Raw genomic sequence first — 22,517 nt, forward strand, 5'->3', positions numbered from 1 at the left:
TACTATTATCGAGTATTGGGTCATTATCGGGTTTTTTGTTCGGGTTCGGGCAGGGAGTGGGATATGCGTGCCCCGACCTGCCCCGCATTAAAATATCTCTCTCTCTCTCTCTCTCTATATATATATATATATATATATATATATATATATATATATATATATATATATATATATATATATATATATATATATATATATATATATATATATATATATATATATATATATATATATATATAATTACATTTAAACCCCCTTAAAGAATTAACCCTAAAAAAAGGGCTAGGGTTCGCTCTATATTTCTATTGATCTACTCCAGCTCCAGCCGACAAGACACTCCCAAAGCCAATGACCCAAATCGAAATTACATTCTCAGTTCTTCAGACTTCAATATTCATACGTTCAAGTCGCATAGAGATTAGAGAGATGAGAATTAGAGACGACACTCCATCGGCGATCTCGTGAACAACTGAACACCGACTTCAACTCCGGCGTACCAATCTTCTGGTCAACGACAACTGGTAACCCCTTATGCTCTTTGTGCTTGTGGTTTAGCCTTGGTTCCTCGTTCAACAACTGAACACATAATTTAACCTTTCGCTCGGTTCCTCATTCCTTTTCCTTTGTGGCAGGCTCGCACCAGCAATTGCAAGCAGGTAAGATTAAGTATTTTTTGTTTATTCCATTGGAAGTACATTTATTGAACATATAGGTTTACCTATTAAAATACACATAAATCTGATTTCGAAGCACATCTGACCTTGTGAGGTGTGAGTTGGGACATGTTCAGACCTTGTGAGTTATGACCTATTAAGTATTATTTTTTTTACTGTTGAATCTAATTTCGAATTTGTTGAATTGATTTTTTAATCTGATTAATGTTAGTAGAGATAGGGAAAAAAAAGGAAAAGAATGTTCTGCATACTGAACCACAAACTATTATGACAATTTGATTTATTGACAATAATTCTAGAAGTATGTTAGATGAATATTGATAAGAAATTCAATCATCTAGATTGATAATAAGTGTGGATAACTGCTCGATCAAATCAAGTTAAGTTACAATGAATAGCACACTAAAAATCAGAACTCAGAAGCTTGGTTTAAAAAAGCGCCTTAATGCGCTAGGCGCCCAAGCGATGACCAAAAGCACATCAAGTAATGAGATGCGATGCGATTCCCTTAGTCGGTCGCATTTTCCCGCTTTTTACCGCATTGCGCTTCGGCACTTAATACCGCTTAGGGTAATTAATAGAAAATGGGCTTTTAATTAAGTTAGACGGGCCAATAGGTTTAATTAAGTTAGACGGGCCAATAGGTTTAATTAAGTTAGAATAGGTTTATATAAATAAAGGAAAGAGATGTAGAATCAATATTGTTAGAGGTGGTAAAAACAATTACACAAACAAAGCAAATCGTATCATCGCTCCAACTCATCTTCTCCAAGTAATCAGAAATCAACTCTGCTAATGTTTTCTACTTCCATTCCATTATACTAATCTACATATTCTATTCTCTTCTCAAGTCTAAAACTCTAAAGTCTGACAGTCTGAAGTATGAAATTTGGTCATTATATTTATACGTTTTCTGTTAAGTTGTTTGCTATTAACGTGTGTTACCTAACTGTTAAGTCATACACATAATTCATAAGTTATTTGTTATCATGCATGATAGTTTAGACGATTTCTAGTATCAGTACTTAGGATTTAATATGATACTACTATGATTTTACGAGATTTTTAAGTATTTATAAGTATTTTCATATCTTTTATATTTTTTTCAATTTGGGGCGCATCGTGTGCTCTAGGCGAGCGCTTTCGCTTAGCGCTTAGCGCATCGGTCCCCAAAGGCTTTAGCGCTTTAGGGCGCTTTACGCTTTTTAAAACCAAGCTCAGAAGGTAGGATTCGGAAGTAACTAGTATATAAAGAATCAAACGAATGGATCCAAAGATTTGAATGAAATTTACAACATACTATATGATGATAATGTGATAATGAGATAATGTCCACCTTTGAATTGATTTCTCATTATGATTTTTGATTTTTGATTAAATCAAGTGTTAACTATTAAATCTAGACTAAAGCTCTCTTTTCTCTGTATAGTATTATCGTGGTTTAGTTTTTTTAATGTGTAGGGAATGGGTATGCTCCTAATTCAGGAAGAACATCATAAATGTGAAGAAAGAGTAAGAATTTACATCTTTTAATTGGTGGTAATATAGTCATTAATCATTTCATAATATATATATATATATATATATATATATATATATATATATATATATATATATATATATGTTGAAAAGAAGAGGTTCATGGCACATAAAGCTTGTCATATTGTATTAGCACATATATTTCCTTATGTTTTCTCTACAGCCTTTAGATGTGCTTACTTTATTCTTCCCTTTTTGAGTTGGGTAGGAAAATGTGGTCAGTTCTAGGAGAGCATAATGGAGTGTTTTTTTTTATCTGTAAAGGAGGGACACCCTTGAAGAAACCTTACACTTTAATGGTTGTGGAACAAGTTTGGATGGTTATGTTTGATTATGAGTTTGTTTAAAATGTAATGCAATATTTCGAGGAATTTAGTTTTTCTTATTTGATTGTATGATGTTATGGTCTAATTTGGTGTTGTGAGCTTGTGTAAGTTTTTAATTTTTCACTATATTGGAGTTTTTCCAACCAATTTCAATTTTTTTGGCATAAATTTTGGGTTTTAGGTCGGGGTTTCGAGTCTTTATCGGGTTTAGGGTTGGGTTCGAGGAAATTTTCAGCCCCAACGGGCTCCCCAATAAGAAACCCGATGGGGCTGCCCAATAAGAATCCCGTCGGGTATTGGGTCGGGGTCGGGGACAAATTTAGATATCGGGTTTGGGGATGGGATATGCCGCCCCACCCCGAACCCGCCCCGTTGCCATTCCTAGTTTTATCCTCGGGACTTCAACAATGTGAGGTGAGTTACCTTCCCGATAGCAGTGGGTCTAAGGCACCAATGATGACCCACTAGTAGGTGTTTATAGTAGAGATGGTTATCTTTGTGATAATTTTATGGTATGCCATTAATAGTTGTGATTTATGTGCTTATGTCCTATAATGTATGTGGTAGGGGTAAGGGTAAAATGGACCCAATATCCGGTTGAAAGAGACCGAATGGGTAGTTTGGGCACCCACATATGTCTGACAGTATGTTTATGTATGTTATTATGTGGTAGTGGTAGGGGTGAAATAAACCTCGTATCCGGTCAGATAGACCGAAGGGGAGGCCAGCACCCAGATATGCTAGGCAGTTATCGGTTGAAAGAGACCGAAGGGGTAGGCCAACACCCAGATATGCTAGGAAGTTGTCTGTTGAAAGAGACCGAAGGGGTAGGCCAACACCCTAATATGCTAGGCGGTTACCGGTTGAAAGAGACCGAATAGGTAGGCCAGTACCCTAATATGCTAAGCAATATATTTATTATATGGTATGTGGTATGATGGGGGAACTCGCTAAGCTTCGTGCTTACGGTTTTCAATTTTGGTTTCAGGTATTTCTTCTTCAAAAGGAAAGGAACCGACATGATCGCAGCGCATCACACTATGATTTCATCTTTATGAGATCTTTGGGAGTTATACTCTGAAATTACTTTTCTATGACATGTTTCGAGTTATTTGAAATATTGGTTTTTTATTATGAAATGAGTTGAAACTACTGATGTTTCATACATCTGGTTTTTATAATTACTTATGTAAAAATGAAATTTTTGGTCTTTAATTTTGGGATGTTACACACACACACACACCACGTGATGGTGTATTGATCTAAAATAGAGTATACTCTAGAGGTGTACAGATATAGTGGTTCTTGGTTAGTTGAGCCTTAGAATATCATTAGGCAATAGCAGTTAATGAGTTATTTGTTGGATATCTTAAGGAGATATTAAGAATACACTTGTCTGGTGGAATATTAACTATGATATCAAGTTGTTTGATATATGTGTGACATATGTGTGAATTTATGTGTTATATTCTATTGTAGTTGTTCTTCACTTAGTCATGAGGCTTACGATGTGTTATTTGCGGTTGTTTTGTAGGTAGTTAATTGTGACGCCCGACTCGGATCTTGTACTTGTGGCCAGTACAATCCCTGGTGATAGCTTCTTGTACTCCAGAGTGTCAGTGTACACCAAAATGTTTTATAAATCCTAAATGAGAAAATGTATTTTTAGGGTGTACCTAGTGTGAAAAACTAAGCGTTACAATATAAACCAATTTAAGAGGTTATAACTTGTGCATAAACTCAAAGCAAACCCTATTGCTTTATCGATAAAGGTCTAGAAGCTAAATATATCACTTAGAAGTTCTAGAGTTCATCGAACTCCAAGAACACAAGGTTTTGGGACCAAAACATGACAAGATGAACCAAAACACAAGATACTCATAGATCCAAAGGTAAACCTCAATAAAGCATGGAACTTTGTGACTTACAAGGGTCTAGAGTGTGAATGAAGGTTGGTTTCTTTAGGGATCAAGCTCCATAGATAATCTTGCAAGCTACAACACCAAAATTACCCAAAAAGCACCATTAATGGATGAGAGGATAAAAGAAAAGCTCAAAGTTGTGAAAAAAAGAGGTTATTGTTTGCTTCCTATGAGCTCTTGATGTGATGGCATTTGTAAAATGACCTAAAACACAGAGGTAGATCGAGGGGAAACCTAATTTTATGGACGTGGGCTGTATAGCTCACCACGTCGTGGTGATGCATTTCACATATTCCATTTTTAGCTTCAAACATTCATAACTTCTTCATACTAAACCCGCTTTCATTGATATTTATATACATGCGAAAGTATTAACAAGCCCCATAATTTTATCCAATTACTTTTGACTTAAAGCATACATAACTTAATTCATTAATACATGTAAAAAAAATCCAAAATATCACTTTTCCCATTTTACCCCTTGGCTCCAATACATAATTTCAAGGGCTTAAATCACTTAAACCAACATTATCAACATTAAATAAGGTCTAAAGTTCATCCCTTGAAGCACAAAACTCTTACTTGATCTAATTACGGTCCGATATCCCGAAATAAGAAACATCCCGGATGTTACGCTTGTTCTCCATACCATGTTTTCAATGTTTTACTCTTAGTTATTTGCTTACCTAGATGTTATTTAAATTTCACATATTATTTTTCATGATTGTTGGACCTTAAAATGATCCTAAAAAACAACCGAAGATCTCCCCCTCTATAGATTCTTTTTATATAATTTCACACACACTGAAAACGAAACAATCGACGATGAAAAAAGAAAACCCTTTTGACCATGTTTGTTCACATCTCTCTCGCCAATCCAAACTCGTATTTATGATTAAATCCAATTGCTTTTCCATAGGTATCTCTTTTTATTTGAAGATGTGGTGGGTGGTGGTGGTGTAGGAGATGCTCACATTTAAAGGGAAAGATGAAACATGAAATGGTAGCAAGAAAGGGAAAAAGGTAAGAGGAAAGGGGTGGGGGGTGGGGGTGGGGTGTTTTTTGTTTAATAACCATAATAATCAATAATCAATAAATTAAAAAATAAATTCTTAAGAGAAAAATAGTCTTTTTTATAGTTGTTACTTGTTAGGGAACAATGAATAAGAAAAACATATCACAAGGACTATTATTTAAGTAAAAAAAAAAAAAAAAATAAAATAAAATAAAAAAAACGAACTCTTTTTCTCTCTCTTTTTTCCAGCGACCGATCCTCACACCTCCGGCTCCTCCTTCATAGCCGCACCTCCGTCCACCGGTTTCCCCAACCGCCGCCGTCTTCCACAGGTAAGAGAAATCCGTTCTTTCCTTGAAATCAGATGCCGATTTCTTCTGATATTGGATAATTATTCGATTTATCCAATTTTTTTTTTAAGTTCCCAAACACCTGTCCACGAGGACAAGCCACTTAAACGCACACCCTTTCGCAAGCCCTAACCTTAAACCCTCGACTCGGACCGAAGGATGACGACGTAGGAACGAGAACGACGGTGGAAACAAGTTTTCGCGAATCTAATTTATAGGGCTCGTCGTCTTCCTGAAAATTCGTTGTTTTTCCATAAGATTCTCTGTTTTTGGTTTTGGCATAACAGTGAGAAGATGATGTGTTACTTCTGTTCGTCTTTGCCAAACGTATCTTGTTCTAACATGTTGGCTGGAAGTAGCTCCCAAAGCTACCTGACACCGAAGACCATATTTTCAAAATTTTCTAAAACATTTGGATTTGATGCTCCTCTGTCCCAAATTTTTGCATGTAAATAACCAAATTTCACATATGTAAACTTTTCCTCTTTCATCCCCTTCATGTTCTTGCTAATTCCCCCTTTTCTAGCCCTAATTTACATTTCTATGTCTATTTTTGTGTTTTCTTTCATCAATTTTGGATTCTTTGTGCAGTTGAAAGAATATATATATGCATGCAGCAGTCATTTGGTGGTATAATAAGGAGACAACAACACTTGATCAGGTGTTTGTTAGGCGATTACTGCAATAAAGACACCTTTTTTTTGGTAAATAAGGGCACAAGAATGCAATCTGTGATGATTGGTGGACCCCATTTAGAAGTTGATGCTCTCAGTATTTTGAGGTCAATTTCTCCTCCCCTTGATCCAACTAAGCATAAAGGCCAAGCTGGTGAGCTTCATTTTCAAATTCATCAGATGCTAAATCATACATTTTGATATTTCTTATTTAAATATTGACAATCTTTTCAATTTAATCAGGCAAAATAGCTGTTATAGGTGGTTGTCGTGAGTACACTGGTGCCCCATATTTTGCTGCTATTTCAGCTCTCAAAATTGTTAGTTTCTCTTTCTCCATACTTCATTTCTCTTACTTTGGACAATAATATTAAATGTAAGAAATAACAATTTACTTACATTCATTTGTTTATTATACACTTTTATTTCTTCCTATTACATTACCTAATTATAATTATAATACACAAATAAATGAAAGTAGGTTGCTATTTCTTGTAAATATTTATTCAGGGTGCAGATTTATCACATGTGTTTTGTACTAAAGATGCTGCTCCAGTAATAAAAGGGTATAGTCCTGAGTTAATTGTACATCCTTTGTTAGAGGAATCTTACAATATAAGGTCAGTTAATTTAATTTTATAATTTATAATATTATATATAAGTTTCTTATGTGATTAATTATTTAAAGATATACTATAAACAGGGAGGAGGAAAAAACATCAATCTCAAAAAAAGTTCTTGATGAAGTTGACAAGTGGATGGAAAGGTTTGACTGCCTTGTGATTGGTCCAGGGCTCGGAAGAGATCCATTTCTTCTGGTTTGTAATTTTTTTTTTTAAAATTATTTATTTAAGATTTAAGATTTAAGATATAATGTTTGAAGGATTGTGTAAGTGATATCATGAGGCATGCTAGGCGAAGCAATGTTCCCATGGTCATTGATGGGGTAAGAATTGTGAGGTAGTTATTTGGTGTGATGGAATGGAATCGTGAATTCCATTGGAATAATGGAATGGAATGGAATGGAAAGGAATGAAACTTTGTTGAAGGAATGTGACTCGTTCCATTTTGTTACCTTTCACATCTTTCTATCATTGAATGAGAAGAATTACAATATAATTCAATTTTTATTTTTATAAATAAAAAGTTCGGTAGTTATAATTAAATAATATATAAAATAGAGTCAAAAGTTAAAAAACTATACATTTTACTTACGGAATGTAATAACTCATTCCATTCCTTTATTATTCCATTCCATTCCAACCAAAAAAAATACTTGTTCAGATATTTATTTATTTATTTTGATTTGATTTTTGTGGATGATATTATATATATAGGATGGGCTATTTCTTGTGACAAATTGTGTTGACTTAGTCAAAGGGTATCCTTTAGCTGTTTTGACTCCAAATGTAAACGAGTATAAACGTCTTGTTAACAAAGTTTTAAACTGTGAAGTAAATGATCAAGATGGGCCCCAACAGTTACTCTCTCTTGCCAAAAGGTAATTTCTTATCTTAAACACAAGGGTAAAATGGTCATTTTACTCACCATCCTTTTGGCAGTATCGGTGGCGTGACTATTCTTCGTAAAGGGCAATCTGATTACATTAGTGATGGTGAAGCAGGTACTTATTTTATAATTCATTTAATCTATTTATCCATTTATATATTTTCTTTTAACTGTTTAAAAAATAATATATTAATTAATTGTGTCTGATGCAGTCAGATCAGTAAGCATATATGGCTCCCCTCGACGCTGTGGTGGACAAGGTGATATACTCTCTGGAAGGTAATTTCCTTATTTCAAAATATTATTTTAAAATAATAATAATAATACTAATAATAATCATTATAACTATTTATTATGAAATATTGAAATACTACTTTCATTTTTTATCAGTGTTGCAGTGTATGTAGCGTGGGCCCGGGAGCTTGTGAGTAAAGGAAAAGTCGATGCGAACCCAACAATGTTGGGTTGTATTGCGGGGTCCACTTTAATGAGGAAGGCTGCATCAGTTGCTTTTGAAGATAAAAAGAGATCAACTCTCACAACTGATATAATTGAATGCTTAGGAAGAAGTTTGGAGGCTATATGTCCAGTTGGTTAAAGCATGTTACATCAATCTCATGTTTGACTTTTGTCTACTTTGGGGTTTGACTTTATTTTAGTTTGGAAGATGAGGTTTGTTTTAAGGTTGGAGTAAATCGATAAAATAATAAAGTATGTTTGGGTTTTTGTTGTCTTGTAGATGTGTCGATAGTAGTTAGATCTTGCTATTGTATTTATGTTTTTTAGTTGATCATGCTATGGCGAAAAAATCTTGTCGACAAAAATCATATTTGATGAATGGAATCAATGTATAAAACTATACATGAGCAAAATATTTTAGCATGAAAATACGTGGAGTGAGTTGGTGTAATGAAATGAAATCTACTAATCTAGCGATTGTAAGTATAGTAAGATTCAGGGGAGTTTGCGTAATTTTGATATTATTAAAAAAGAGTTGTAATAATTGGTGAAAAAGTAATAAAGTTTGATAGAAATAATAGTTTTTAATAAATTAGAAAACGGTAATCACGGTTTCATGTTTGAATTCTAAAAATGGTGTTGTGTTAATACTTACTAATTTTGGATCCGACCATGTCACATAGATGTTATTGTACTATAAATATTTAAGTCTTTGATCAAATTAGGAATACTAACAATACAGTTGTCTTAAAATTAAAATAAATAACAGTTTAAATAAAACAATTAAATCAACCAACTCAAATTAATAAAATTAAAACAATGATTTTTATGTAGAAAAGTCTTGTTGGAAATTTTTTTGATAAAGTCTTTAAAGAAATTAACTAAAAAGTCATGGTTATTTAATATTTTGTCAGATTAACGAAAAATTATTTTCTTTTAAAATGAAACAGAAGATTATTCAAGTTTCTTAATGAGATTTTTCTAATAAAAAAAAGAATTTAAGGTTTTTCTAAATCAGTAATCTGAATCAGAGCTAAGAATTGGACCATTCGGATTCTTGAGATTAATCATGCCTGATTATCTTATTACCAATTTTTTTTTTTTTTTTAACTAAATTCATTATCGAAGGAGACACTGATAAACCTCCTGATGGAATCATTCACAAGTAAAGCTCCCTCTAAATCAATAACCATTTGATACATCCTCTAAATGACCACTTAACAAATCAAAATCCTATGAACAGTTAAAAAAAAAAACCTACCTTCTCTAAACCATTAAGAGATTTGAATCATTCAGCTTACATGCATCAATGGAGAAAGCAACATTCCTCTTGCAATGGCCATGAGTTTTGAGATTTCAAGAACCTAATCCTTCTTAAAACAAAGAGTAGTATCATTTAAGGACAAGTAGACAAACATGCACACATAACATAGTTTTTTAAGTTATATTTTGACTACTACTACTACAACCATTACTACCATTACCATTGCATTCTTCCTAATAACCATTACCACATGAGAAAATTTAACAGATAAGATATCAACTCTTCTTCCTTCATCTACACCCACCATCTTCAGGGTCTCTTTCTTCACTGCAATTACAATTATAAATCATTAAATCTTTTTTTTTTTTTTTTTTTTTTTTTTTACATTTACATGCTAATTAAACAATAGATATATCATTTATAAATATCGGTTTAGTGGTTAAATCAAGAAAATGGTAAACCTTGATATGTAATTATATATTTGAAATACATACACGCAAAATAATATTCTTAAATCATGTAATAAGCATCATATTCCAAAACGATAGCATTGAACACATTATCGTTAATGTAACTTGTTTAGCTAATACCTGTTTCATTAATACTTTTATTAATATTATAGTACATTTTTACTTTTTTAAGCTTTCAAACTTTAGCCACAACACTTTTTTATATTATCAGGTTTGGTCCTTATATAGAAAATTACAAAAAATGGTCCTATTCCCTCTAATTTACAGAAAGGTCCATGTGTTAAAAAATTACAAAAATGGTCCCTACTCCCTGTAACTTACAGAAAAAGTGTTATTTATAGAAACAGTCCAAGTGTTTAAAAAAATACAAAAATGGTCCCTATTCCTGGAAATTTACAGAAAAGGTCCATGTGTTAAAAATATACAAAAATGGTCCCTACTCCCTGTAATTTACACCAAAAGTCCCTATGCAGATTTTATTTATAGAAAAAGTCCATGTGTTTAACAAAAACACAATTACGGTCTCTGCCTAATAGAAAACTTACAGATTACCAGGTTTGGTTCCTGTAGAAAAGAAATTACAAAAACATTCCCTATAATTTACAGAAAAGGTCTCTATGCAGATTTGTTTTTTGCAGAAACAGTCCATGTATAGTTTTGTAATACAAAACTGGTCCCTGCCTAATAGAAAATTTACAGATTACCAAGTTTGGTCCCTGTAAAAAATAAACTACAAAATAATTCCCTGTAATTTACATAAAAGATCCCTATGCAGATTTTTTTTACAGAAGCAGTCCATGTATAGTTTTGTAATAGAAATAACTAGAGTGATATTACTATTACCCCATATAATCTGTAAATTTTCTATTAGGCAGGGACCATTTTTGTAACTTCTATAACAAAACTATACTTCAAACTTTTTTCCTTACTAATCACTTTTTTCTTATCAAGACAATACGCTTTAAATATTCTAACGAATTATAGCAGTGAAATGAAAAGTGAAAAGTGCTTGTATTCTAATTTTGTAAAAGTTTCAAATTAAAATATATTCTAAATTTCCAATAAAAATAAACAAAAGTACATTGGTATTATGAATTTATGATATGATCCAATACCTGTGTTCAATTCAAGCATCTTCTGGAGGCTCCTGTTGTTGCTGTTGAGGCCACATAGGCTGAGCCATATAAGGCCTAGGCTGCTGTCCATACATCGCCTGAGGATCCACCGGCTTCCCCATATACATCCCTGAACCACCAACCTGTGGTGGCGGCATATAGTAATACGGTAGACCCTCAGTGGGCCCCCCAACCGGAAGTGGCCCACCTCTAGGAATCGTGGAAGCAATCACCTCATCTTTCAAATCCTCACGTGGAACAATATCAACCAAAAAGTCAAAAATATCAGTTCGTGTAATAGCAGCAGCAATATCATTCTTCTGAAGTGTCCTCCTTTTATTCTCTTCAGTATGATTCCATGACCTTAAAGTCAACTCAAGAATGAACATCTCACAAGCACGTGCAAAAATCACAGGTGCTTCTGCAGATATCATGCGAACATCTTCATCTGCTTTCATGATTTTCTTGATTCGGGCTAAAGGAAGAGAGTGGTTTTTGAAATCGGTTGTTTGTTCGATTTCTTGGTATTGATTTGCCCAAAAGTTTTGGAGTTGTTGGTGGAGTTGTTGTTGTTGTTGTTGATGGATGTGTTGGTAGGCGAGTTGTTGTTGGGCAAGTTGGGCAGGGGGGGAAGGGAGACCCGAGGTTTGGGAGGGCTGCCCGGGGGCAGGGGGGACAATGCCCATCATTTGGTTTGGAGGTGGGTATGGGGGCATGGTGTAGGGCATTTGGGCAGAGGTGTTCACTGTGTTCATCCCTTGGGCCTGCCCGTGGCCTTGTTGATCCATTTTCGGAATACCTTGAGGGTAGAAAAGTAATTTTCATTGATTAGAAGAATGGGGTAGAAAAGTAATTTTGATTGATTAGAAGAATGGAATTGTTTGGATACTAAAAGTATATATGGAAAAGGAATGATATATGAGAAAAGTAAATTTGCCCTTGTTATTTATTCCTTCAATTTCCCCAACTGTGGCGACATTTTTTAAAAGAGCTTTTAAACATCAGTTATACAGATAATAATTTACTCGATTGGGTCAAATGGGTTTTTTTTCCTTTAATGTTTCAATATAATGTTATAAATGTTGGACAAAATTTGCCTCTTATAGAATGTGGAAAAGAGTATTTATTAGGTTTTTGTATTGCCAGAAGTCAAGGTATAAATATAATCAACCTTTAGGGCTTAGTATGATCGAATTGTTACAAAAAAAATCAACAATTGTAGGTAAGCATGATATATTTATGATGAAGAAATTAAGAGGTGTAAAATCAAAAACAGGAAACCCCAGATATACACAGCTGAAATTCATTTTTTTTTTTGTTTTTCCATCTTTGAAATGAACAGTCATGGTGGGTAGAGTAAAGCTAGTATAACTTTGGTAATCTCCCTTTGAGAAATATTAAGATTTGAAGGATGCTAAAACTTAGAAAAATTTTGTTATAAAGAAAGCTTTCATTTAGTGAGAGTATTGAGTAGCGATCTTAAAGTTACATTTATGAAAAAAAAAAAGTGTTTTGATCAACAAAAAGTCACTTTATGAAATCAAAGATCAAGAATCCCTATCAAATATGAAGATCTAACCACACAAAACTAAAAACTATCAAATTGAAATCAAATGCAAGGTAACTTCAATCATTTTTTTAGTTTATGTACCTTAAAACCAAACCCTTACCTATTTAAAATGAGAGCTGACACAAAATAGAAAAAGAAGCAGCACCTTAGAAGCAATTCTAACAAAAAATAACAATGGAAAAACTCATGCTTGTATAAATGCTCTAAAACTGTGATGTTCGCTATACTAAGTTCTCCTTGTTGTAATGGCATGTCTAGGAGTACATGATCAACAAAAGACACCACTGTACTTTCACCCTTTAAACAGAGTAATCCCATCAACAAAAATAGGTATAATCAAAGACAATAGGAAATGGAAAAACAGAGTAATTCCATCAGAAAAGTAAGTTCTTTTAGTAACAAATCGGATGAAGTTTGTACTTTCCGTTTTTAATACGATTAACCTAGGTAAAGAATGAATGGCATATTAAAGAGTGAAATGAAGAAAAATTTTATAGAAACAAATACAGAATGATCTATACCTAATTTGTCTAGTAACTAATTTTGGTATCTATACCACATACCAGCAGCACTCTTTAACCTTTGAGGCTACAAAATTGAAATATGCCTCTTGACCAGTATAATATTTATAAAAACATACATGACGATAAAAAAAAGGCACATGTTCATCACATATCACGCTCAGACGCAAATGATAAAAACTATTACATACCTCGTGTTCTATTTAGTTGCTTCAAGCTACTCGGATCAAACCCTAAAAAAGCTAATCCAGTGGACGAAATTCAGAGAAAATTCTGAAAACAAGAGCAGATCGAGTTGAATTAGAAAACTTTCCTGTGATGAATTGAATAACTTAACGAAATAGAGATCAAACCTCTTGTCTGATATTTAATTCGTAGCGAAGTATGAGAGAGATGGATCAGCTAGGGTTTGGAAGTGGGACAGCGAACTTGATCGAAAAAGGAAGTGAGTAATGACGCAAATACCTAATACGCTCTCTGACCGTATTTATAGACCGGAAAAAACGCATTAGAAAAAGGAAAAAGAAGAAAAACATTAGTTAAAAATGTCTCATTGCTTCGTTAATACAATCGTTTGATTTGTTGTACAACTAAACAAATTAAATTTATTTAAAGTTAATGTTATTTTTGATTTATTTTTTTTAAACAACTTTGTTTTCTATAGTTTTTCCAAAAAAAAAAGATACGAAAAAAGATAAACTTTTTTCGGTACCAACCAATTTTCTACGGTTTTTCAAAAAAATTTGTAATTTGTAATCATCATCTTCATAGCCCCACAGGAATAGGTTTCGAGCAAAAAAAAAATTGCTTAAAAACGTCGTTTTGAGTCTTTTCTCGGTATGAACCAATTTCTTAGTGGAGCTTTCGAAATTCAAAAGATACATGAAGTAGCTTTTGGATTTGGAGCGTTTTGTTTAAATTAAACGTTAGAAGCTTGTAGTGTCAAATAAGACTTTTTGTTCATAATGGAGCGTTTCGTCAAACGCTAGAAGCTAAAAGCTCTCAAACACTACTAAACGCTCTGTGTCGAACACGCCTAAGACCGATCAAAACAACATCCTTTTGAGCATTTCTCAATTTCGAACCTCATTATAAGTTGGGACTACAAAATAAGAAGGAAACTAAAAAAATGCTCAAAATAACAATTTTCTTCTCGTAAAATGCTCATTTGTGAAATATTAAGTAATTTAATTAACAAAAAAAATATAAACTTAACTCCTATTTTTATTGTGAGTTTCTAGATGGGAATAGAAAGTTACTGAGAAATACTCAAACTGAACCGTAAGATATTATTAAAAAAAAGACTAAATTGCAAAAATAGTCTGTGTGTTTAGTCGAAAATTGTCACTTTGGTATAAAAAGTTTTAGAGTAGCATTATTCATCCAAATTGAAAATTTTATTGAGGTTTTGGTCCAAAGTTTTTTGAAAATCCTTAAAACGACAATTATACATTTACTTTTATCTTTTTCTTTTTCTTTTTTCATTTATGTATTTATAAGAAAATCAAAAATAAAAATCTTACATCCCTCTTACTATCCTACAAGACCACCATTTCTTTAACATATTTTCCTTCTTTATCCCTTTATCTCCTCCCAACAACACTACTACCTATCGGAAAAATCAAAACGCTGACACCAGCAAACATGACGGAAATCAAAACACCGACACCACCACCACCTGTCAAACATTTAGAACGCAACTACAACCACCATCCTCACACCATATTTTCGTCGTCAGATGCATTAAAACCCTAGAGCAACTGAAGGCATCAAAACCATAAGGTCGTTATCATTTGTAACGTAGTGTAACCTTTACCGTCGTCGTTATTTCGTTCAGATGATCTTCTGATAGAGGGAGAGAGGCATCGTTGTCAGATCTAGAACATCACCGACTACCTTCAAAAACCACAATTCGTCGGCGCTACTAGGGTTATCAGAGTCGTTACCGATGTCTTTTGAATATATTGTCACAAATTTGGTTGTTGTCATTGTCGTAGATCTAGAAGATCGTTGTCGACTTCGCAGATCCGGAACGTCGTCGTTGAGATCTCTAGTAACTCCGTCGACATTGCCATTCGTCATCTTTGGTAGTGGAACCCCAAGATTGTAACTCCTGTGTTTCTAGGCTAGGCACTAATGATGATGTAATAGTCTAGACCAACCATTGTAGCTTGTTTTGAAATAATAAATATGTATTATTTGAATATTATGTGTTTATACTTAATTATTATGATTTAATTAGTTAATGATAAAAAATAAGCGTCAAAAATAAATGTTAGATAAAGTCGATATCTATGAAGAAAGTTGTAGTGGTTGAAATAAGGATTCCAGAGATATAAAGAATATCGAAATCCGAGTTATAACAAAGAAGTTATGACATGTTGAAGTTTCGCGACAGAACCGGCATGGCGATGTGTGACGTAAAAAGTGAATTTATGGTAACGTGCTTTTTAGCCTTAGCGATCTAAATAAAAGACGCAGTATTCGTTAAACCATAAATTTTCATAAAAAGAACGTCCAAATCTGACTTCGTATGAGGATGTTATGATTTTTCTAAGTTTTAGCTTAAACAGTAAACAGCTAAAAACTCGAATTTTAGATCGAATGATTTTTAGCCGACACAACCTAAATAAGAATCGAAGGTCTCGTCAATAGTAGTACAACGGTAAAAATACATACGAAAACGGACATCGGATGAAGAAGTTATGAATTTTTAACGGATTTTCCTGTCCCGGTCTGTTAAAAATAATAATATTAAAAATAAAATCAAAATTAGCCGACGGAGTCTAAACGAACGTTGTAGAGTATAATCTCACCTACGCGTGCATATAAAGAACATCGAAAAACTGAGCTATTATGCGAAAGTTATAAAATTTTGAAGTTTGGGGCACAAAAACCGAGAAAATTCGCTTGCATGGCTCGGAATCAGCCACGTCACCCCATTTCGCATGCCCACCCTATGTCCGACGCGTGTCGCATCCTTCTCGAGTCCGAAGCTCGGTCCAACCAGTTGCTGACGTGTGTTGCTTTGGTGGCGAGCCCTCGCATCTGACACCTGGCCCCTTGTATGCGAGCCACGTGCTCCCTCCTCTCCAGCTGTCCGATGTGTGCCCCTCTCTCCTTCCTCCGGGTCCGAGCCTCGCAACTATATATAGAGGGTGCGAACCCTCTCGGCTAATGTTACAATTTTTCATATTTTTCACCCCTAAACCCTCTTTTAAGCTATTCTACAACCCCCGAAGCCCAGTGATCATACCTAACACCCGAAGAACGTTCTGAAGTGTCCGAAGACCTCGAGAAATTTATCTTTTCGGTTTGAAGCTCAACCTTCGCAAGACCCGTTTTTTTTCATTAAAGCTCCTGGTTTCATTGGAAACAATCGTTTTAAGAAACGAAGTGTTGCCCAATTATCGTTAAATCAAGTGAGTGTGTAGTCACTTTCACCTTACACATAGATATGAAGTATTTTCTATAAAATACGTGTTATGTGTATATATATATATTGATTGTTTATTTGAGATGAATGTTGAATGGATGTTTCATACAGGTTTTAAACTGTATATGTATTTTTATCTACAAATATGTTGGGTAAAACAAGGGTAGATGAAATAGTTGATGGGTGTTAAAATTATGAAAGCTCTCGATGTTGTTGTTGTAGTCATCTAGCGGAGTATAGATGAAGACCACGGACCTTTCTAGACAGTCCAATGGAACGCTAGCAGGCTCGCAACCTGTAGGTGTTGGTGAACTATATGTTCGCTGGTGTACTCCATCCCCCCATGGTTGTCTTACGGAAATCTATGGCTGAGGAATCTCCTTAGTAGTAAAGTCCATCCCGATGATGATCCTTAGGCTAGGTCCCTTATGATAGGTGTTTAGGGACGTAAAGTGAGGATAACGGGAACGGGTAATCAGGGTTATTGTTGGTTGATGAAAGTAATAAATTTATTGTTGGTCGATGAAATTAATAAATTTATTATTATTTGTGGGTTGAAAACCCTATATGCTCACCAGGCTCCCAAATCTGACTCACTTAGTTTTCTGTATTACAGATAGTGGACCCCCGAGCATAGTTGGATGATGACGAGTGATTTTTGGATTATAGGCCGGTAGTTGTAAATAATTGTTGTAAGGCTTATAATATACTGTTTATGCTTTTGGTCTGTATCGGAACATGACATCCCGAGGTTTTGTTATATAATGAAAATACATTTCTTTAAGAAACGCTTTGATAAATTTATCATATTTTGTTTTGGGGACAAATTCCGCAACATCTTTTGGAAGACTACTCTGATTTTATTTTAAAAGCGTAAACTAAATAGGTCTTTTCTGGTCGATAAAAATGGGGATGTCACAAAGATCTCCAGGAAAACGACAATGAGCTGCAAAGTCGACTTCATATTTCTCGTTCTCTAAAGACAACGTTGAGCTATGAGCTAAAGAAAACCCCCAACGATTCTCAACAAATCTCTAAGGCGATACAGAAATGGATGGCACCAACAAAGTCAGCGTTGGAAAAAACTAGGGTTTTCCTGTCGGAGATTTTCCAGGAGGTGGTGGTGGTGGTGTTAAACTATGGCGGTGGTGGTGGTGTTAACTTGTGGTGGTGGAGTTCGTATTTTCTAGTTGTGGTGGTGTTCATATTTTTCGATAGTGGTGGTGTTTATATTTTTCGATGGTGGGTATTATATTGAAGATAGATAGATAGAAAGAGAGAGAGAGAGAAAGAAAGAGAGAGAGAGAGAGAGAGACAGAGAGGGGGAGCATGAAGATGGGGTGAGGTGGGGTAGGGTTATATTTTTTTTCTTTCTTTTTTTTTGTTTAATTTTTAATCAAGAAACTAAAAAATTAATAAAAAAATGAGAAAAAATTTACCAAGGGAAAACCTGCCATTTTATACATTTTCAAAATATTTTGGACCAAAACCGCAATAAACAACTGAGTTTGGAACAATGATGCTAGTCCAAAACTTTTTGGACCAAAGTGATCATTTTCAGCTAAATACATGGACCATTTTTTACAGTTTAATTATTTAAAAAACAAAAGAAATTAACTATAAAGTCTAACACTCATTTCAGTAATGTGGATTCTCTTATAAATTTCAACATTAGAATTAGGTGTTATGAATTATTACTGTATTTTGTTTTATTTTCTCAATTAATATTTCACAATTCACATGCCATCGAAAATTTTTCACAAGGAAATGTGAAAGAAACCGATAAATGCTCAAAATGACATTGTTTTGAGTATTTTTCGGTCCCTTGATGAACAAAAGAATGTAGATTACAGAACGAGGAAGTAAAGGCTCACAAAATAGACAGTAAGCAAAAGCTTTCGCATGGTTACTAAGAAAAAGACAAGAGAACTAGGATATGCTCAAAATGATGTCATTTTGAACATTTTGTAGTTCTAAGCTCGAATCTCATTTCCAATAAGTAGCCAGGTCGACCCATAGGCCAAAGAAAGTTGGGCGGCCACCCCAGCCAAAATTCCTAAGAACCTATGGTTAGGAGTTGTTAGTATAGGTATATTGAAATCCAATTTTTTAGCGTGCTTTATTAAAAATTGTCCATAATTTAAACCAAGTGCCATATAAAGGAGGGAGACAGGAACTAGCAGGTGTGATTTCCAAATGTATCAATTTTTCACATGCCATGGTTGTTTCCACTTCTCTAAGCGACCAAATATTTCCTACCCATGTAACATCCATAAAAAAATCATGAAAAATTTAAACTTTTAAAACCAACCCAAAATCATAAATTGTTTACACATAGATTTCAAAAGATGTTCAATATCAGTCCCAAAATCATAATTCAAAACACGAGGATGTGTACAGTCACGCATTCATCTTCCCACGACCATTTGGAGTACCTGAAACATAACCCAAAACTGTAAGCCCAAAGCTTAGTGATATCCCCCAAAGTACCAATACATAAAAAGATAACAAATACAATTAACAGCATACTATGGGTCCAATTAACTATCGGGTTAGAATACCCCAGTCTCCTCAACCATCGGGTTGAAATGTCAACATACTATGGGTCCAATCAACCATCGGGTTGAAATGCCAACATATTATGGGTCCAATCAACCATCGGGTTGGATTACCCCAGGCCCCTCAACCATCGGGTTAGAATGCCAATACACTATAGGCCCAATCACCGTCAAGATGGAATACCCTCAGGCCCATTCAACCATCGGGTTGGTATGCCTCGGAGTGTTGGCTTATGCACAAAGCAGTGAAGCCTCAACCACCGACCAAACATGTGCACATATAATAGGTATTCATATAACAGTCTACAACTAGTCAAACAGATCTATAGATCACTAAGCATAACATCATCCTATACAACAAGATACTGATCTAACAGATCACTATAGTACAATAACATGCATAACATGATATTGAATGCAAAGGGCCGACATTGGTGCCTTTGACCCACAAGTACAGTGAGGAAAAATCACCTCGAACTGGACAAAAGCTGATGAGGTCTCGTCTCCGAATCTCAGCTCTAAACAACACCTATCCCAACCAAATGACCAATCTCAATTAAAATCCTAAAATACACAAAATACCCTTAAGGTCATACTTGGTCAAACTTGGTTAAGTCCATGATTCACTGGTCACGTCGCGACCTCTAAGGGTCATGGCGTGACCCAATAAGTCCCCAATAGGTCAGGATTTCCATCCTCACGTCATGACATCCAAGAACTCACGTCGTGAGGACGTCCCTGAACATAATTTCTTAATGAAGTTCTTAATCCTTTTGCCAACTGCCAAGTAACCAAATCTTCCCTATGGTCTTAACCACTCCAGAGCTTCATAAAAATCATGGATTTTTGGACATGCATGTCCAATGCATGCCCTAACACTACAAAAGTGCAAAATGGGAAAATAATACCAAATCTTCATGCTAGAGTCATAAAACTCCACCAAAATCCTGATCTAGAACTTATAATGCTCAAGAGACGCTAGAGGTCCATTAATTTGCTAACTTTATGGATTCCAACCACTATATCATCATGGGAAGGAAGGATTTAAGCATAAAAACCTAGATCTAAGCTTGTAGACTCATGTGACAACCCGAAATTTCCATTCGGTCAAACCCTAAAAGCCAACCACTTCGTATCATAAGTCAATGTCATCATTTCTTATTTTTAAGAAATTTAAAGTTCGTTTGATTATTTTAATATTATTTTTAAACAAACGAGTGAAAGAAAGTGCCGTCTCAGGTTTTGAATTTTAGAAACCGCAAACACCTCGCGTCTTAGAAATTCATGACCAAACTTTTATTTTTGGGTTGAAAATTCACCCAAAAACCGTAAACTCATACCTACGTATGAGTTTACTCCCCAAAAGTTAGTTATTCGTGTTTACTCCCCAAGTTCACAAAAGAGTAAACTCCAAGAACTCTTTCAAGTGTCATCCTAGATTTAATTCCAAATCTTCAAAGTTGTAAGTGTTCTAACCATTTCAAGTTAGTAAAACACTTAATCTAGTGTGTTTACATCTATTCATCCAATCATTTATGTATTTTTTTTCTAGATTTCCAAAACACCAAGAACACACACTAAGTGTTCTTGGCCTATTAGTGTAAATCAAGCCTCCTAATAGTAAGTACTTCCATCCTTGAGTGTTATTAAGCTAGTATTACATTTAAACATCAAGAAAATATGTCAAGAACATAAGGTTAGAGGTGTTCATGGTCCAAGAATGTTCTTGGGCCGTAAACACCATAAATGGCACCAAAGTGTGCCTAAGTCCCTTGTTTAACCCTAGTTTGATGTTTAAAACTTACCTTGACATGTTTAAACCTTCCTTTATTGTGTTTAAGCCTTGAAAAACATCAAATACCCACATTTATAGGTGTTTACGGTTTAGGGATCTCCCAAAACCGTAAACACCCTAAAGTATTTAAATGGGTCATTTTCCTTCCTTAGGCTTAGAAACTAGCTTATACACTTACCTAATTGAGTTAAGGGCTTGCAAACATAACAATACCCTTCTCCATGAGGGTTTATGGTAGTAAACCCAAAGGAAAAAGTCAAAGAGGCCGTAAACTCCTCCAAGGAGTGTTCTTGAGGTCCTAGTCCCTTCCAAAGGCCAAACCACTTAGTACAATTGGTTCAAAAGGCTTGCTAAACCACAAAACAACACCTAGTCATTAGGACTAGAGTTTACGAACGTAAACTTTAGAGTTTAATGCCGTAAACTCTTTGAGTCATGACCATCAAAACCGTATACCCCAAGGGATTTTACCCTTGGACTCCAAACACACTAGTTTTGCCCTACCAACACTTGGATGCAACCCTTGTGATCTTTAACACTTAAATCAAAGTGTTTTCATGTTCTAGGGTGTTCCAACTTAATTTATTAGTTACAAATTGGCTAATTAAGTTATATATATGTTCATTATATGATAACTAGGCTTGTGCGTGTGTACAAGTCTTCATTTGTCACCTAGCACCGTACCCGACACTTCAATCCAATCCACTCACCACAAGTGAGTTCATACCCCTTAATCAATGTTTTAACTATTTTTAAATGTTTTATGGGGGGGGGGATACAAGTAGAATCATGCTAGTTATTATATCAATCACTTGTGATTAATAAACAACATTCAAATGATTGGCTACTCATTAGCCGTTTTACCAAACAATTTCCTTCAAATGTTTATCGTAAACACTTATTATGTTTAAAACTCCTTATTAAACTGTACATTTTACTCTGTATGTTCCATTCAAACTCATTTACAATTGTTTTTCAAACAAATGTTTCCTTATACTTAAATTGTTTTATCAAACCCATGCTTCCAAACCGTATTATAGAGACATCAAGTCGATCTTTTCTTAGATAATAATTATGTTCAAAGGTTTTACAAAACTTATTTTATGCTTTTATATTATAAATTGCATGCCTATATATGTATAGTTATATAAGAAATGTTGAAAGGACTTAGGAAGGCTATCCACCCTGTTTCCTTTTCCTCGATTTGGATGTGGTCTGGTGGGATATCGGGTACCCGTCCAAAGGTCGTTTAAATATTAGTTATATATCATGTGTACATATATAATCATAAAGGTCCTTCCAGTTCATCCAATGCCCTTG

General features: G+C 34.4%; 2 protein-coding genes across 6 annotated transcripts; one reads left to right on the top strand and one right to left on the bottom strand.

Moving 5' to 3' along the window:
* The first annotated feature begins 298 nt into the window (after positions 1 to 298).
* Positions 299 to 8,743, top strand: LOC111900451 (ATP-dependent (S)-NAD(P)H-hydrate dehydratase). 5 transcript variants are annotated; one of them, XM_052764406.1, is made up of 12 exons: positions 299 to 521; positions 633 to 656; positions 5,381 to 5,484; positions 6,418 to 6,654; positions 6,744 to 6,820; positions 7,011 to 7,120; positions 7,204 to 7,318; positions 7,384 to 7,446; positions 7,838 to 8,001; positions 8,063 to 8,124; positions 8,222 to 8,288; positions 8,400 to 8,743. In XM_052764406.1, exons 4-12 carry the CDS (start codon positions 6,438 to 6,440, stop codon positions 8,605 to 8,607), a joined length of 1,083 nt encoding a protein of 360 aa, XP_052620366.1. In that variant the 5' UTR covers positions 299 to 521; positions 633 to 656; positions 5,381 to 5,484; positions 6,418 to 6,437; the 3' UTR covers positions 8,608 to 8,743. The 5 variants fall into 5 exon arrangements, with proteins under 5 accessions (XP_052620366.1, XP_023752107.1, XP_023752106.1 ...); XM_023896339.3 differs by lacking the exon at positions 5,381 to 5,484; XM_023896338.3 differs by lacking the exons at positions 299 to 521; positions 633 to 656; positions 5,381 to 5,484 and adding an exon at positions 5,652 to 5,808.
* Positions 8,744 to 9,839: 1,096 nt separating this feature from the next.
* On the bottom strand, positions 9,840 to 13,919 carry LOC111900452 (nuclear transcription factor Y subunit C-3). Its single transcript, XM_023896341.3, has 4 exons — positions 13,762 to 13,919; positions 13,600 to 13,681; positions 11,318 to 12,116; positions 9,840 to 10,059 (listed from the first exon to the last, which is right to left on the bottom strand). Exon 3 carries the CDS (start codon positions 12,103 to 12,105, stop codon positions 11,329 to 11,331), a length of 777 nt encoding a protein of 258 aa, XP_023752109.1. The 5' UTR covers positions 12,106 to 12,116; positions 13,600 to 13,681; positions 13,762 to 13,919; the 3' UTR covers positions 9,840 to 10,059; positions 11,318 to 11,328.
* Positions 13,920 to 22,517: the final 8,598 nt, after the last annotated feature.

Source organism: Lactuca sativa, chromosome 5, assembly GCF_002870075.4.
Source record: "Lactuca sativa cultivar Salinas chromosome 5, Lsat_Salinas_v11, whole genome shotgun sequence".
NCBI classification, from domain to species: Eukaryota; Viridiplantae; Streptophyta; class Magnoliopsida; order Asterales; family Asteraceae; genus Lactuca; species Lactuca sativa.